Source organism: Chrysemys picta, chromosome 24 (assembly GCF_011386835.1).
Source record: "Chrysemys picta bellii isolate R12L10 chromosome 24, ASM1138683v2, whole genome shotgun sequence".
NCBI lineage: Eukaryota > Metazoa > Chordata > Testudines > Emydidae > Chrysemys > Chrysemys picta.
The window spans coordinates 12,470,720-12,485,544 of NC_088814.1; the positions used below are offsets into that span (position 1 = coordinate 12,470,720).

At 55.9% G+C, this 14,825-nt stretch overlaps 1 protein-coding gene across 3 annotated transcripts in view; it reads right to left on the reverse strand.

Annotated features, from left to right (window-relative positions):
• LOC101940807 (alpha-2-macroglobulin-like protein 1) overlaps positions 1-14,825 on the reverse strand; it is a 51,249-nt gene that overhangs the window by 5,727 nt on the left and 30,697 nt on the right. For all 3 annotated transcript variants that reach the window (XM_065577456.1, XM_065577457.1, XM_065577455.1), the window contains exons 21-29: positions 13,141-13,262; positions 12,538-12,589; positions 11,655-11,729; positions 10,942-11,118; positions 10,436-10,517; positions 10,000-10,156; positions 8,685-8,759; positions 7,657-7,813; positions 988-1,199 (exon numbers count right to left, since the gene is read on the reverse strand). In XM_065577456.1, coding sequence (XP_065433528.1) covers positions 988-1,199; positions 7,657-7,813; positions 8,685-8,759; positions 10,000-10,156; positions 10,436-10,517; positions 10,942-11,118; positions 11,655-11,729; positions 12,538-12,589; positions 13,141-13,262 — 1,109 coding nt within the window. The remainder of the gene's footprint in view (positions 1-987; positions 1,200-7,656; positions 7,814-8,684; positions 8,760-9,999; positions 10,157-10,435; positions 10,518-10,941; positions 11,119-11,654; positions 11,730-12,537; positions 12,590-13,140; positions 13,263-14,825) is intronic.

Sequence of the window (14,825 nt, forward strand, 5' to 3'; positions counted from 1 at the left end):
AGCCGCCAGCCAAGCCCCCCGGCCTGGCCCGGCACCGGGCCCCCCCGAGCACCGCCGGCACCCGGCCCGGCACCCGGCACCCGAGCCGCCGGCCAAGCCCCCCGGCCCCGGGCCCCCCCGAGCACCGCCGGCCGAGCCCCCGGCCCGGCACCGCCGGCCAGGCCCCCCGAGCCCCCGGCCCGGCACCGGGCCCCCCCGAGCACCGCCGGCGGAGCCCCCGGCACCCGAGCCGCCGACCGCATGTCCGATTTTCCCGGACATGTCCGGCTTTTTGGGATTTCCCCCCGGACGGGGATTTGGAGCCCAAAAAGCCGGACATGTCCGGGAAAATCCGGACGTATGGTAACCCTAGGACTGCTTCTCCCAGGAAGGTCCTCGGCTCAGATGTGGAGATGCAGCCCTGGAGGGGCTCCTGGCCCCTGTCACGGAGTGTGAGGGAGACAAGGCCCTGCACCCCAGGCTTCCTGCAATTCACCATGACTCTCAGCCAGCCAGTAAAACAGAAGGTTTATTTAGATGACAGGAACACAGTCCAAGACAGGTCTTGAAGGTACAGACAACAGGACTCTTCAGTTAGGTCCCTCTTTGGGGGCCCCAGGGAGGCCAGAGTCCCGTTGAGAGGTCAGAGCCCCATCCGGGCTCCCCTCCATTTTCCCAGCCAGCTCCAAACTGAAACTCCCTCCAGCCGTTTCACTCAACCTCCCCCCGGGCTCCTCCCCCAGCCTTTGTCCAGTTTCCCGGGCAGAGGTGTTACCTGGCCTCCAATTCCCCGCCTGGGTTCTGAGGTTACTTGCTCAGGTATCTTCCCTCAAGAACAGTCTCCCATCCCCAATGCAGACCGTCCCAGCCAAACTCCCCTGCAACCTTCCCGGGCTAACACTTCCCAGTCAGCATTCAAAGAACACATTAAGAACATTCCCAGTTCATCACAGCCCCTTCCTCCACCAGGGCCCCAGCGCTGGTTTGCCCCGAGGGCAGGGGTGTTACCTGCGTGGAGATGAAGCCCACGTACAGGTTCTGCTGCTTGCTGAGCCAGCGGACGATCTGGGCGGCGGTCGTCATGTCGGCAGCAGACACGTTGGGCAGGGAGAGATAGGCCAGGAGCACATAAGCCGTCATCTCCACCTCCGCCGATGGGGCCTGGTTCCCGTAGGGGCTGGGCAGGGCCTTCACCTTCCTCTGCCAATGGAGCTGTTCCCCTAAGAGAGGGGTCGAGGGAAGGGTAGCCCCACGGCTGCAGTTACAACACAGTGGGTCACCTGTTTGCTTTCCAAAGGGCCCCAGGGGCTTCCCAGGCCAGAGGGACTCCTGCTCCCCACTGAATGCAGCCACCTCTGGGGCAGGACACGGCAGCTGATTCATAGCGCACAGGAGGGCTACACAAGTGTGACACGACACCCCTGGGTGGGTTGTCTGCAGGGACTGAACCCTGGACCTCTGAGTCGAAACCCCTGAGCCTCTGCTGCCCGAGCTAAAAATCCAGCCCCGGTGGCTCACCGACTGCAAGTGACCCCGAAACCTATGTGGTGCGATTGTTTGGGGGCAAAGGTGGTGCTAACCCAATGGGGTCCCTAAGCAGGAATATCTCTCCCCCCACCAGCCCATTACAAATATTAGCTGCATTATAGCCCCAAACCAAAAAATAGCCCTGTGACGTTGCACTCCATATTCTTTATGAAAATATGCTTATGAGATGAATATGACATCACTGAGATACACGTTACACAAGATGGCTCATGTGAGATATCAAAGGTTCTGATTTACTCAATGTGATTATCCAATTTGTATGCATGTATCATCTCTGTATCTAAAGTTAGGCATATAAGTGATCTCTCTCCTCTCCTGCCATCCACCTCCATCCTCTGACAAACAGAGGCTAGGGACACCATTCCTTACCCATCTTGGCTAATAGCCATTAATGGACTTAACCACCATGAATTTATCCAGTTCTCTTTTAAATGCTGTTATAGTCCTAGCCTTCACAACCTCCTCAGGTAAGGAGTTCCACAAGTTGACTGTGCGCTGCGTGAAGAAGAACTTCCTTGTATTTGTTTTAAACCTGCTGCCTATTAATATCATTTGGTGACCCCTAGTTCTTGTATTATGGGAATAAGTAAATAACTTTTCCTTATCCACTTTCTCCACATCACTCATGATTTTATATACCTCTATCATATCCCCCCCTTAGTCTCCCCTTTTCCAAGCTGAAGAGTCCTAGCCTCTTTAATCTCTCCTCATATGGGACCCGTTCCAAACCCTTAATCATTTTAGTTGCCCTTTTCAGAACCTTTTCCAGTGCCAGTATATCTTTTTTGAGATGAGGAGACCACATCTGTACACAGTATTCGAGATGTGGGTGTACCATCGATTTATATAAGGGCAATAATATATTCTCAGTCTTATTCTCTATCCACTTTTTAATGATTGCTAACATCCTGTTTGCTTTTTTGACCGCCTCTGCACACTGCGCGGACATCTTCAGAGAACTATCCACAATGACTCCAAGATCTTTTTCCTGACTTGTTGTAGCTAAATTAGCCCCCATCATATTGTATGTATAGTTGGGGTTATTTTTTCCAACATGCATTACTTTACATTTATCCACATTAAATTTCATTTGCCATTTTGTTGCCCAATCACTTAGTTTTGTGAGATCTTTTTGAAGTTCATCACAGTCTGCTTTGGTCTTAACTATCTTGAGCAGTTTAGTATCATCTGCAAACTTTGCCACCTCACTGTTTACCCCTTTCTCCAGATCATTTATAAATAAGTTGAATAGGATTGGTCTGAGGACTGACCCTTGGGGAACACCACTAGATACCCCTCTTCATTCTGAGAATTTACCATTAATTCCTACCCTTTGCTCCCGGTCTTTTAACCAGTTCTCAATCCATGAAAGGACCTTCCCTTTTATCCCATGACAACTTAATTTACGTAAGAGCCTTTGGTGAGGGACCTTGTCAAAGGCTTTCTGGAAATCTAAGTACACTATGTCCACTGGATCCCCCTTGTCCACATGTTTGTTGACCCCTTCAAAGAACTCTAATAGATTAGTAAGACACGATTTCCCTTTACAGAAACCATGTTGACTATTGCTCAACAGTTTATGTTTTTCTATGTGTCTGACAATTTTATTCTTAACTATTGTTTCGACTAATTTGCCCGGTACAGACATTAGACTTACCGGTCTGTAATTGCCGGGATCACATCTAGAGCCCTTTTTAAATATTGGCGTTACATTAGCTAACTTCCAGTCATTGGGTACAGAAGCCGATTTAAAGGACAGGTTACAAACCTTAGTTAATAGTTCCGCAACTTCACATTTGAGTATTTTCAGAACTCTTGGGTGAATGCCATCTGGTCCCGGTGACTTGTTAATGTTAAGTTTATCAATTAATTCCAAAACCTCCTCTAGTGACCCTTCAATCTGTGACAGTTCTTCAGATTTGTCACCTACAAAAGCCGGCTCCGGTTTGGGAATCTCCCTAACATCCTCAGCCGTGAAGACTGAAGCAAAGAATCCATTTAGTTTCTTCACAATGACTTTATCGTCTTTAAGCGCTCCTTTTGTATCTCGATCATCAAGGAGCACCACTGGTTGTTTAGCAGGCTTCCTGCTTCTCATATACTTAAAAAACATTTTGTTATTACCTTTGGAGTTTTTGGCTAGCCGTTCTTCAAACTCCTCTTTGGCTTTTCTTATTACATTCTTGCACTTAATTTGGTAGCATTTATGCTCCTTTCTATTTGCCTCACTAGGATTTGACTTCCACTTTTTAAAGGAAGTCTTTTTATCTCTCACTGCTTCTTTTACATGGTTGTTAAGCCACGGTGGCTCTTTTTTAGTTCTTTTACTATGTTTCTTAATTTGGGGTATACATCGAAGTTGGGCCTCTATTATGGTGTCTTTAAAAAGCGCCCATGCAGCTTGCAGGGATTTCATTTTAGTCACTGTACCTTTTAACTTCTGTTTAACTAACCCCCTCATTTTTGCATAGTTCCCCCTTTTGAAATTAAATGCCACAGTGTTGGGCTGTCGAGATGTTCTTCCCACCACAGGGATGTTGAATGCTATTGTATTATGGTCACTATTTCCAAGCGGTCCTGTTATAGTTACCTCTTGGACCAGCTCCTGCGCTCCACTCAGGACTAAATCTAGAGTTGCTTCTCCCCTTGTGGGTTCCCGTACTAGCTGCTCCATGAAGCAGTCATTTAAAGTATCGAAAAATTTTATCTCTGCATTTCGTCCTGAAGTGAAATGTTCCCAGTCAATATGGGGATAATTGAAATCCCCCACTATTCATTTAAGATTTTTACTTCATTTGATTCTACAGTTTCTTTCACATATAGTGCCACTCCCCCGCGCACGACTTGTTCTGTCCTTCCGATATATTTTGTACCCCGGAATGATTGTGTCCCATTGATTGCTCTCAGTCCACCAGGTTTCTTTGATGCCTATTATATCAATATCCTCCTTTATCACGAGGCACTCTAGTTCACCCATCTTATTATTTAGACTTCTAGCATTTGTGTACAAGCACTTTAAAAACTTGTCACTGTTTATTTGTCTGCCCTTTTCTGATGTGTTAGATTCTTTTCTATGTGAATGTTTATCATCTGATCTGGCCCTTACATTATCCTCCTCCATCCTCTGCTCCTGACTATAACCTGGAGATTCTCTATCATTAGACTCTCCCCTAAGAGAAGTCTCTGTCCGATCCACATGCTCCTCTGCAGCAATCGGCTTTCCCCCATCTCCTAGTTTAAAAACTGCTCTACAACCTTTTTAATGTTTAGTGCCAGCAGTCTGGTTCCATATGGACTATGTAACCATTACAAGTGGGTGTGTATTGGGAAGACACCCACCGAGGACAGGCCATCAGATTTGATGGGCTGTCAGGAAGGAACAACAAGACCATGAGGATACTAATCTCTCTCCCTCCTGGGAAGTGTCCAGGGATGTAACTGACACTGCTAGGTCAGGTGGTCTTGTCACCTGATACTAAACATTACCTGGGACTTCTTGTAACTTTCCACTGGAAGAGAAGGGGGGTCAAGTTTGGGAAACAAAGGATTCCCGCCTTATGTAAATGCTAGTTAAGGGTGGAGGGCAGGCAAGCGGGGAGTCCAGACTGAGACTGGGGTCCAGTCCGAAAAGAAATATAACTGGAACTCTGAACCACAGAAACTTTCCAACCTGCCTAAAATAACATTTAGGGTAAAAAATTACATTTTGTAACCTATTTCTTAAGTATATTGAGTTTAGCTTGTGTACTTTGTTTTATTTGCTCAGTAATCTGCTTTGTTCTGGCTGTTCTCTCTTATATTCCCTTACAATTCACCTTTTTGTAGGTAATAAACTTATTTCTCGTTTATAATCTAACCCAGTTTGTACACTTTCGAACTGGGGGGTGGGGGGGGGCAGGAAGTCAGGCACATCTCTCTTCACACTGAGGAAGAGGGCGGATTTTTATGAGCTTGCGCTGTGCAGATTTTTCTATACAGCGCAAGACAGTATTATTCTGGTTTTATCTCCCAAAGGGGTGTGCCCGTGAGTGCTGGGGGAGTCATCACACACAGAGCTGACGTCAGTCTGTGTCTGCAGCGGGGTGTGGCCCTACCTGTGTGTGCTGCAAGAGGCCGGAGAGCCTAATTCAGCACCGCACGGAGGGAACCCAGGCTGGTGGAGCAGGAGAGGCTCAGGACTAGTCTACACTGGCAACGCTAAAGCGCTACTGCAGCAGTGCTTTAACGTGCCTTGTGTGGTCCTCTCCCAGCGCTCTAAAAAACCCACCTCCACGAGGGGCGCAGCTCCCAGCGCTGGGGCACTGTCTACACTGGCGCTTTACAGCGCTGCAACTTGCTGTGATCTGGGCGGTGTTTTCCCACACCCCTGAGTGAGAAAGCGGCAGCGCTGTTAATTGCCCGTGTAGACAAGCCCTCAGTGAAATCCCAGTACATCAGATGGTATCCCAGAAGCGGGGTCCAACCCATCACAATCCCAACCCCCGCCCCCCAAAACCGACACCCTGGTAAACAGGCCACGTTACATTAGATGAACGGGTTTGGGGGGAAATACCAAACTGGGGGCCCCATGAGCTGCTTGGGGCCCTAAGCAATTGCTTAGTCTGCTTATGCCTCATGACACCACTGCTAGAGGAGGGCAGAGAGCCCCTGAGAAACTGAGGGGCCCCCCGGGGCTGGGACAGGAGGGCAGCATGACCCAGGTGAAGGGCATGGATGGCGCTGATGCCTGGTAAACACCGCCCTCCATGGGGTCTTTGTGACCTCGGAGACAGGTCCTGTAACCCGAGGGCTGTTTCACCCCAGTGCCTAGTGGCCCCTGGGTGCCCCCAGCAGCAGAGCCCCCACCTCTCCCCTCCCTGGGGCAGGAGCCACGTGCTGCTCCCAGCACTTCTTACCCACCTCGCGGCAGGGCAGGAGGCGACTCACACAACTCGCGGGCACAGACCAGCTGCAGCCGCCGCGCCGGGCTCGGAGAGAAGGGACTTTTCACCTGAGCCGAGACATGACAGAGCCGCCCAGACCACGCAGGTGGCTCCTCTCTGTGGGGGACGTCTCCCCAGGGCCCGTCAGGAACTGAGCACACCAGGCCTCAGCTCCTAGCACAGCTCAGTCTGAGCTCGAATGGCGCCGAGGAGACGCACAGAGATCACTGGGGTGTGTTCATGACGAGTGTGAGGGACCCAACCTGGGACTCCCAGCGCCCCCTTGCCTCATGCCGAGGGCTCCTTCAGCTCAGCACTGACGTGGGGCAGCGCCACCTCCTGCATCCCCAGCCTCGCTCCCAGTGGGCCTCAGGCCTCCCATGGGACCTCCTGCCCTATGAGGAGCTGGCCCCAGGCTGCATCGCTCACACCGGGGCTGGGCTGGGAGCGGCACAAACCCAAGAGCATCTGTGCAGGGAAAGGCTAGGGGAATTAGAGCTGGGGGACAGGCAGCCTCCCAGGGGTCTATGGGGGGCACATGGTGCAGACCAAGGGGCACCCAGAGACCTACTTCCCTGTACAACCCTCTCTCCCAGAGACAGCAGGGCCTAGCCGGCCCCGGCTCAGTGCAGCCTGTTCCCCTCCCAGTATTAGCCTGGTCAAGCCGAGAAGCCTCGGGCAGGGACTCTCCAGCTGGGATGTCCCCAACACAGGATGGGGGCTGGGGTCCTCCAGCATCTCCCCAGGGCTCGGTTACGGCCCGTTCCCCTTGGGAGCTGCCTACGCAAGGCCCTCTGAGCCCACTGGACCCATCACGCTCCTGGCCCCGGGCGCGTTAGAGGGCTGGGTTGGGACATGGGGCTTTGCCCCTCTAGGTTCTCAGCTCCGATCCCCACAGGCTGGCAGCGACCCAGCCTAGTCCCCCTTCGCTCCGTGCGCTGGGCCCTGGGAAATGGCGGGACGATCTCACTCCAGCTCTGAGGGGAGAAGTGTCCCCACGACAGAGCCCGGCGCATCGGCCCCTCGCTGGCAGCCTCAGAAGAGACCATGGACTGACTGGGCCACGGAGACACAGCTCCCCTGCCAGGCTGAGAAGGCCCCAGGGCAGGGGGCACCTGGGTGGGCAGGGCCGTGGGGGGCAGCTGGCCCTGCCCTGTGTCTAGAGGCCGGCAGCGAGGCGAGCACTAGAGCGAGGTGCTGCCGGTACCGTCACTGAAGCTGTGCTGGGCCAGGCGCTGCAGAAGGGTGTCCCGCAGTTCAGTGCTCCCTGCCAGCCCGAAGGCGTAGGCCAGCAGCGCCTGCGTGTAGAGGTCGCTGGTGCTCGACTCCCGGAGGCACTGGAGGGCCCTGGTCAACATGGGGTCCTGGGACGGGGGAGACACCAAACAGACTCTCCATCAGGCTGAGCTGGCCAGAGGAGACGCCCCGTGCCTGGGTGTGTCCCCAGAAACCACCCCATGGGGCACAAATACCCGCTCCCGCCAGCCTGTCGTCACCTCCCCGGACCCATCCCCCCACTGCCACCCACAACCTGCGCCCCACAAGCCTCGCCAGACCCCCTCCCCCGAGCGCTAGACACCGAAACAGCCCAGCCCCACCCCAACCTGCTGAATCTTCCTCCGACCCTGACCCCAGCCCAACTCCCCACAGCACCCTGACCCCCGCCTTGGTACCAACCCCCCCCGACCTGTCAACTTCCCCTCCCCCCACCAACCCGCCTCCCCACTGCGCCCCACAACTCCCTGACCCCGCCTTCGTACCAACCCCCCAGTGACCTGTCAACGTCCCCTCCCCCCACCAACCCGCCTCTCCACTGCCCCCCACAGCACCCTGACCCCCACCTTGGTACCAACCCCCCCCGACCGGTCAACTTCCCCTCCCCCCACCAACCCGCCTCCCCACTGCGCCCCACAACTCCCTCACCCCACCTTCGTACCAACCCCCCAGTGACCTGTCAACGTCCCCTCCCCCCACCAACCCGCCCCTCCACTGCCCCCCACAGCACCCTGACCCACGACTTGGTACCAACCCCCCCGACCTTCAACTTCCCCTCCCCCCACCAACTCGTCTCTCCACTGCCCCCCACAGTTCCCTGACCCCCGCCTTGGTACCAACCCCCCCGACCTGTCAACTTCCCCTCCCCCCACCAACCCACCTCTCCATTTCCCCCCACAGCACCCTGACCCCCCCGAATCCTGCCGGTCCCTCTCCTGGGACAGCCGGGCTTGGCCTCACCGTGAGCGGCTGCCCCAGCTCCAGCAGTGCCGCCGTGATGTAAGCCGAGAGAGAGAGCTCGTCCACCACGCCACCCTGACGGGGAGAGAGACACCGAGAGTCGGCTCAGACCGAACTGCAGGTCTCGTTGCCAGGAGCAAGTGAACCGCTGCCCAGGACAGGCCCATTGGGCCTGGGAAGAACCGGATCCAGCGCTCCGAGGTGCTGGGTTTGGGTCCCGCCTCCTGCTGGGACCTGTCAGGCCCATCTGGGTCCCGAGCAGCTGCCCCCAGTCGTAGCAGCCAGGGAGGCCACATGGTGGCAGTGAGTTCCACAGGCTACTTCAGGAGAGGTGGTAGTGGCTCCATAGCCATGGCTGCACTGGACTCCCGGCATAAAACCCTATCTGAGCTCCCCTGGAACAGAGGCTGGGAAGTTGGTTTGAACTGACATTTGCCAGATTTCCTGTGAAGACCAGGAGCCGTTTCTGCAGAGGCTGAGGGATTCGCCTCTCGCTGGGGGAGTTCCTGAACATTAAATAGTCCCCCTGTGTGGGAATCTGGACTTTGCCTAAGATTTGTCTCCTTCTAGCTCCCAAACGGCTGGGTACAGACCCAGCCCCTCCCATATAGTACCAGCTCCCTGCAAACTCCGGGGCTGTGGCAGGAATTAGGCTGTGACTTGCGCTGGGTGGGAATTTCCTGCTGAAATGATTTCTCTACAGATGATGCAGTTTCCACAAATCCAAACTTTGCGGGAAAACGTTATTTTTGCTGAAACCTTTCAATTTCCGTTGGGAAAATGGAAACGCAACATTCTGCTGTGGGTCGGCGGGGCCCAAATTGCAGCCTCTCGGGTTGGCGACCTGAACCGAAACCTTCCCCTGCAAGCCGGTTCAACATTCAGCTGCACCGGCTTCATGCCCCCATTCCCGCCTGGACTCGGCTCCATCGGACTACATCTCCCATGGTGCACCGCGACCGCCCTTCTGACTGAGCCGCATGGGGAGTTGTGGGAGTCACATGACTTCAGGGCTGGGCTGGGCCCTGCCCCTCAGGCTCTCCGTGCCAGGCAATGAGTGTGGGTTCTGCTCAGTGCCCGCGGGGAGACCGGGCTGTGCAGGAGCCAGGGGGGGCTGGGCCAGGGCTGCTCCCTCGTTCGGTGCAATAACCCGCTGCCCCGGCCGTTCCAGCCATTCAGCCATTGCTAAAAACCCAGGGAAATCCCCCAAACCGACACGGGTGACAACAACCAGCTGCCATGAGGGGCCCCCACCCCCTTCCCCAGCTTGTCCCCTCCTCCCCCATCCCATCAGCCCATCCCCCCAGCCTCCCACCTGCAGGGCGTTGTTCAACAGCTTCCCCACACTGCGGAAGCAGCCGGTCTTCCGCTGGCGGCGCTGTAGCCACCTTAGGGCGTCCTCTAGGTGCTTCTCGTCGATGGAGATGTAGGGTCTGGCCTGGCCAAAGGACTTGAGAACGAAGGCCGTCAGCCTGGGTGGGGAGAGACCCCATGAGAGGGACACTCTGCAGGAGATGCTGCGGGCCAGGAGGGAGGTGCATGGGGGATGGGGGATGGGGGTCAGCATTGTGGGGGTGAGCAGAGCTGTCAGGGGCGCCCAGGATGGCAACGGGGGGATTTGGAGTGAGTACGAGGGGCAGAGCTGTGTGGGGAGCAGGACTGGAGTAGCAGTGGGGCTGGGGGTCAGGCTGCAGCCCGGTAGGCCCTGCCCACCCAGAGCCCTGACTCGCCCGTGCCATGCGGCCCCTCACCAGGTGTTGCCCGTGGCGTTGCTCTTCCTAGAGGCGCTGTAAGAGCCATCGTTGTGCTTATAGAGCAGCTCGTCCTGGTAGCCTGCGGGGATGGGAGAGAGACAGCGAGTCCTGGATCCGCTCACCCCCAGGGGCTAGAATCCACCCCCAGCCTGCACCCCGTGGGGCCCACTAGCCCTCCCCTCCCCCACGACGCTGAGACTCAGAGATTCCAGGGGTTGGTTTGAATAGGGGGATGGAGTTAAGGCTGAATAGGGCCCTGATCCCCCAAAATGCACCAGCGCCCCAACCTGGGGCTGGATCCCAACCAGCGCCCCCTAGCGGGGAAAGGGCTCCTCTCCCATTCCCTGAACCCTGAGTCTGGGCCTCGGGACTGGTGCCCCAGAGAGGAAAGGCCAAGGATCTAATTCCCTCACCCCCATAGCCCGGGCCCCAGAGGTGGCATGGACAGGGCCCTCGCATGGCCCCACCATGCCCTAGGGGCGCAGGGGCGGGAGGACACTCACCGCTCTGGAGGAAACCCTTGGCCTTGTCCCTGATCTCCGGGCTCAGCTGCCCGCTTTTCTCCAGGTACTGCTGGATGTAGATGTTGTGAGCGAACCGGACCATGTTCTCCTCTCCATTGCCATAGGGCATGGCCAGCAGATGTTCTGTGTTCTGCAGAGCCGTGCCCATTATGTCTCCTGGCACCAAGGGAGCCGAGGGAGCAGAGAATTACCAGGCTGCACAACAGCTGCCCCGTCCCTAACACCACGTCAGTGGAGCCCTGGCACGCGGGACCCAGAGCCCCCAGTTCAATTCAGGCCTGGTGGGGTTACGTGGATACGTGGTGATGAATTAGAGTGACCAGACAGCAAGTGTGAAAAATCGGGACGGGGGTGGGGGGTAATAGGAGCCTATATAAGAAAAAGACCCAAAAATCGGGAATGTCCCTATAAAATCGGGACATCTGGTCACCCTATGATGAATGGCCAAGACGCCAATGCTCTGGCACAGCTTCATGGCATCACCGTGGGAGTCTATTGCCCTCACTGGGGACGAGGCCCTGGAGCACATACTGCAGGGACTAGTCCTGCGCCGGCCCCAGACACCCACTAGACCTCATTGGTATTTTCCATCCGTGTGTCCCGGACTCTCTGATCAGAGCACTGGGCCACAGATGGGCTGGATGGTGAAGGGCACCGTGCCCTGGCAGGAATGGGGCATGGGAATTCCTTACCCAGGACAGTCACGTGGGCCCGCTCGGACCCTGCCAGGACGTTCGCGGGCAGCTGTAAGGAGATTTCTTCGGACGCTGCGTGACACGAAGGCAAAGACACACCCTTAAAGGCCCGTTGGGCAGCTGCCTCTGCCTCCAGCCAATCAGATCCCTCCATTCCTCACCATTCGGGGTTCTCACCCAGTCACAGCCCCTCTCTCAATCCCAAGCTTCCCCCGCCGTGGCACATACGTGCCCTTGAAGGCGAGGGCTGGGGGTTCTCAGCAGAGGGTCCTGCCTGTGGGACTCAGTCCCTCTCTTGGCCCCAGGGAGCCAGTGTGACGAGCTCTGCAGGGAGCATCGTACACACTGGGGCCAGGCAGCAGGGGAGAGGAGCTGGCACAACAGAGGCCCAGTCATAGGCGCCGACTTCACTTGGCACCGGTGGGAGCTCACGCCCCCCCGGCCCCGCCCCAACTCCACCCCTTCCCCGCCCCCATTCCAACCCCTTCCCCAAATCCCCACCCCGCCTCCTCCCCCAGGCGTGGCGCATTTCCCCTCCTCCCCCCCTCGCAGGCTTGCCACACAAAACAGCTGTTTTGCATCAAACCTGGGAGGTGGGAGAAGCGGAGCAGCGGCAGAGCACTCAGGGGAGGAGGCTAGGCGGAGCGGAGGTGAGCTGGGGTGGGGAGCTGCCGGCGGGTGCATCTTCCCCGGGCAGCTGGGCCTGGACCCTGTCCCAGGTAGGACATTGGCCTGGATGCCCCCTGGTCTGGTCCAGCCTCGCCCCTCCTGTGCCCCTAGCTGGGCCATCCAGCGGCCAAGCCATCACTGACGTGCCGCAGCCAAGAGACTCCCCACATTAGTGACACCCACTGACCCCGCACAGGCGCTGGGAACCTACCTTCCTGGCAGAGCAGGGAGCTGTGCACCTTCTCCTCCAGGATCCCCCCCGGCTGTGGGGAAGGAGCATCAGACAGAAGGTCAGGAGAAGGGACCATGTACGTCACAGCCTGACAGGGCCTGCTGGGTCAGCCAGTGCCCCTAGCCAGGGCAGGATCATCCCCTACAGCCCGTGCTGTGGGGCTCGGGCACATCCAGTTCTCAGCGCCCCAGCGATGGGGCTCCCGTCCCTTCCCCGGGGAGACTGTTCCCAGCCCAGCAGATCTCGTGGCTTCCTCCTCTTCAGCGCGGAGCTTCCCTCTGCTAGTTCCCTCCGCCCCCTCGAGTCCTCCCGTGTGTGACACTCAGCCACCCCCCTTGGGGCTAACCCCAGTCTCTGCCCCAGGACTCTCCCGCCAGCTCCCTGATCTCGCTGGGACGGGGCCGCGTGACGGGGCAGTGCAGGTTGGGTCCGGGACGCGGATGGCGCGGTGCTGGGGTATTATTTTCTGCGGCAGGACAAAGAACAATCACAAGTGCAGACTCAGCCCACGTCAACCAGGGGGTAAGACCCAGGCACCGGATCTCCCTCCGCTCTGCCCAGAGGCCCTGAACAGACACTGACCTGGACCAGCAGGGTCTTTATCACAGTGTGCACTCTCCCCTGGGCCGGCACCACGGCCACCTCTGTGCCGCACAGCTCCTCGGTGCGCAGAGCCTCGGTGCTGACAGTGACGTTCACCTCCCCTGCCGAGCAAGGTGGGAGACGCCCCGTTAGATAGCCCAACGCCCCTGCCGGAGGCAGAGAGGAGCCTGGGTCCGAGGATGGGAGAATAGTGGGAGGGGGAGGGTGGTGAAGAAGGGAGAGCAAAGCAGAGGAAATGGAGAGCGAGAGAATGGGGGAGAAAAGAGAGAGAAGGAAAGGGGGGAAGGGAAGGACGGAGGGAAGTGATGAGTGGAGTGTAATGGGTTTTTCTGCCTTAGCCCTTGTGTGGGAACAGCGAATGGCCACCCAGAACCTGCCCTCTCCCCGCTGAAATCACTGACAGCTGCGTTCAGGGGGGGAACCTCAGAACGTGACATCGCAGCAGCGACCAGCGGGACGGCAGAGGGGTCCTGACCCACAGAGCTCGGTCAGTGAGACTGCTGGAAGTGAGCGGGGAGAAACTGTGCTTGAATCTGATATAGTTTGTTAAGCCAGGTAATAGTAAACGTCTTCTCTTTATTTCTCTTGTAACCATTTCTGACTGTTATGCCCCATTCCTTGCACTCACTTAAAATCTCTCTCTTTGTGGTTCATGAACATGTTTGATTGTTTTATCTAATCCAGTGTGTTTAAATGGAAGTGTCTGGGCAACTCAATGTGACACCAAGCCCTGAGCGACCCTGTTCTGCGCCCTCCTCACTCCCAGCACAGAGCCTCCAATGCCCCTTACCCGTCTGTCCCCCACCAGAGCCTTCAAAGGCCCCTACCTGCCTCTCTAGTGTGAAGGCTCCAGCACCCCTTCTGTGACGTTATTGATATAATCTGGGACCATATAGATCATTGTTGCAACCAAGGTCCTGTAGTGGCACGCAAATCTTGTATAAAGGGGGTCAAATGGGGTGTCTAAAACAAGGTTATGGTTGGCTGGTTATGATTATGCTGTCTATATGTGTGTATCACGTTTGTAGTTGAAGTTATGAATATTGGCTCTATACTGTCTGTATTTCAAACTTATGCTATGCTTCTGGGTGACATCCCAGACAAACTGGTGTTAGCTCTGCCTAGCCTGCTTGATGGCCCATTAAGGACCATCAGCTATACAATGGACCCATTGAGAGAAGGCAGATACGCCTTGTAACTCAGCAAAGTATGCAGGGACTGGCCCATGTGACTCCAGACTCCATTTTGCTGTAATCTTCCACAGTAAGAACAAAGAGGTTTTCTTACACCTGGAAAAGACTATATAAGGCTGATGCCTCATCTCCATCTGGTCTTCAATCCTGCTTCATACCTCTGGAGGAACTTTGCTACAAGCTGAAGCTTTGAACAAAGGACTGAGGACCCATCCCAGCGGGGGATGTATCCCAGAGACTTGATTTGAACCTGCAGTTTATTCCATCCCTGCTGCAAGCCTGAACCAAGAACTTTGCCATTACTGTATGTAATTGATTCCATTTAACCAATTCTAACTCTCATCTCTATCCTTTTCCTTTTATGAATAAACCTTTAGATTTTAGATTCTAAAGGATTGGCAACAGCGTGATTTGTGGGTAAGATCTGATTTGTATATTGACCTGGGTCTGGGGCTTGGTCCTTTGGGATCA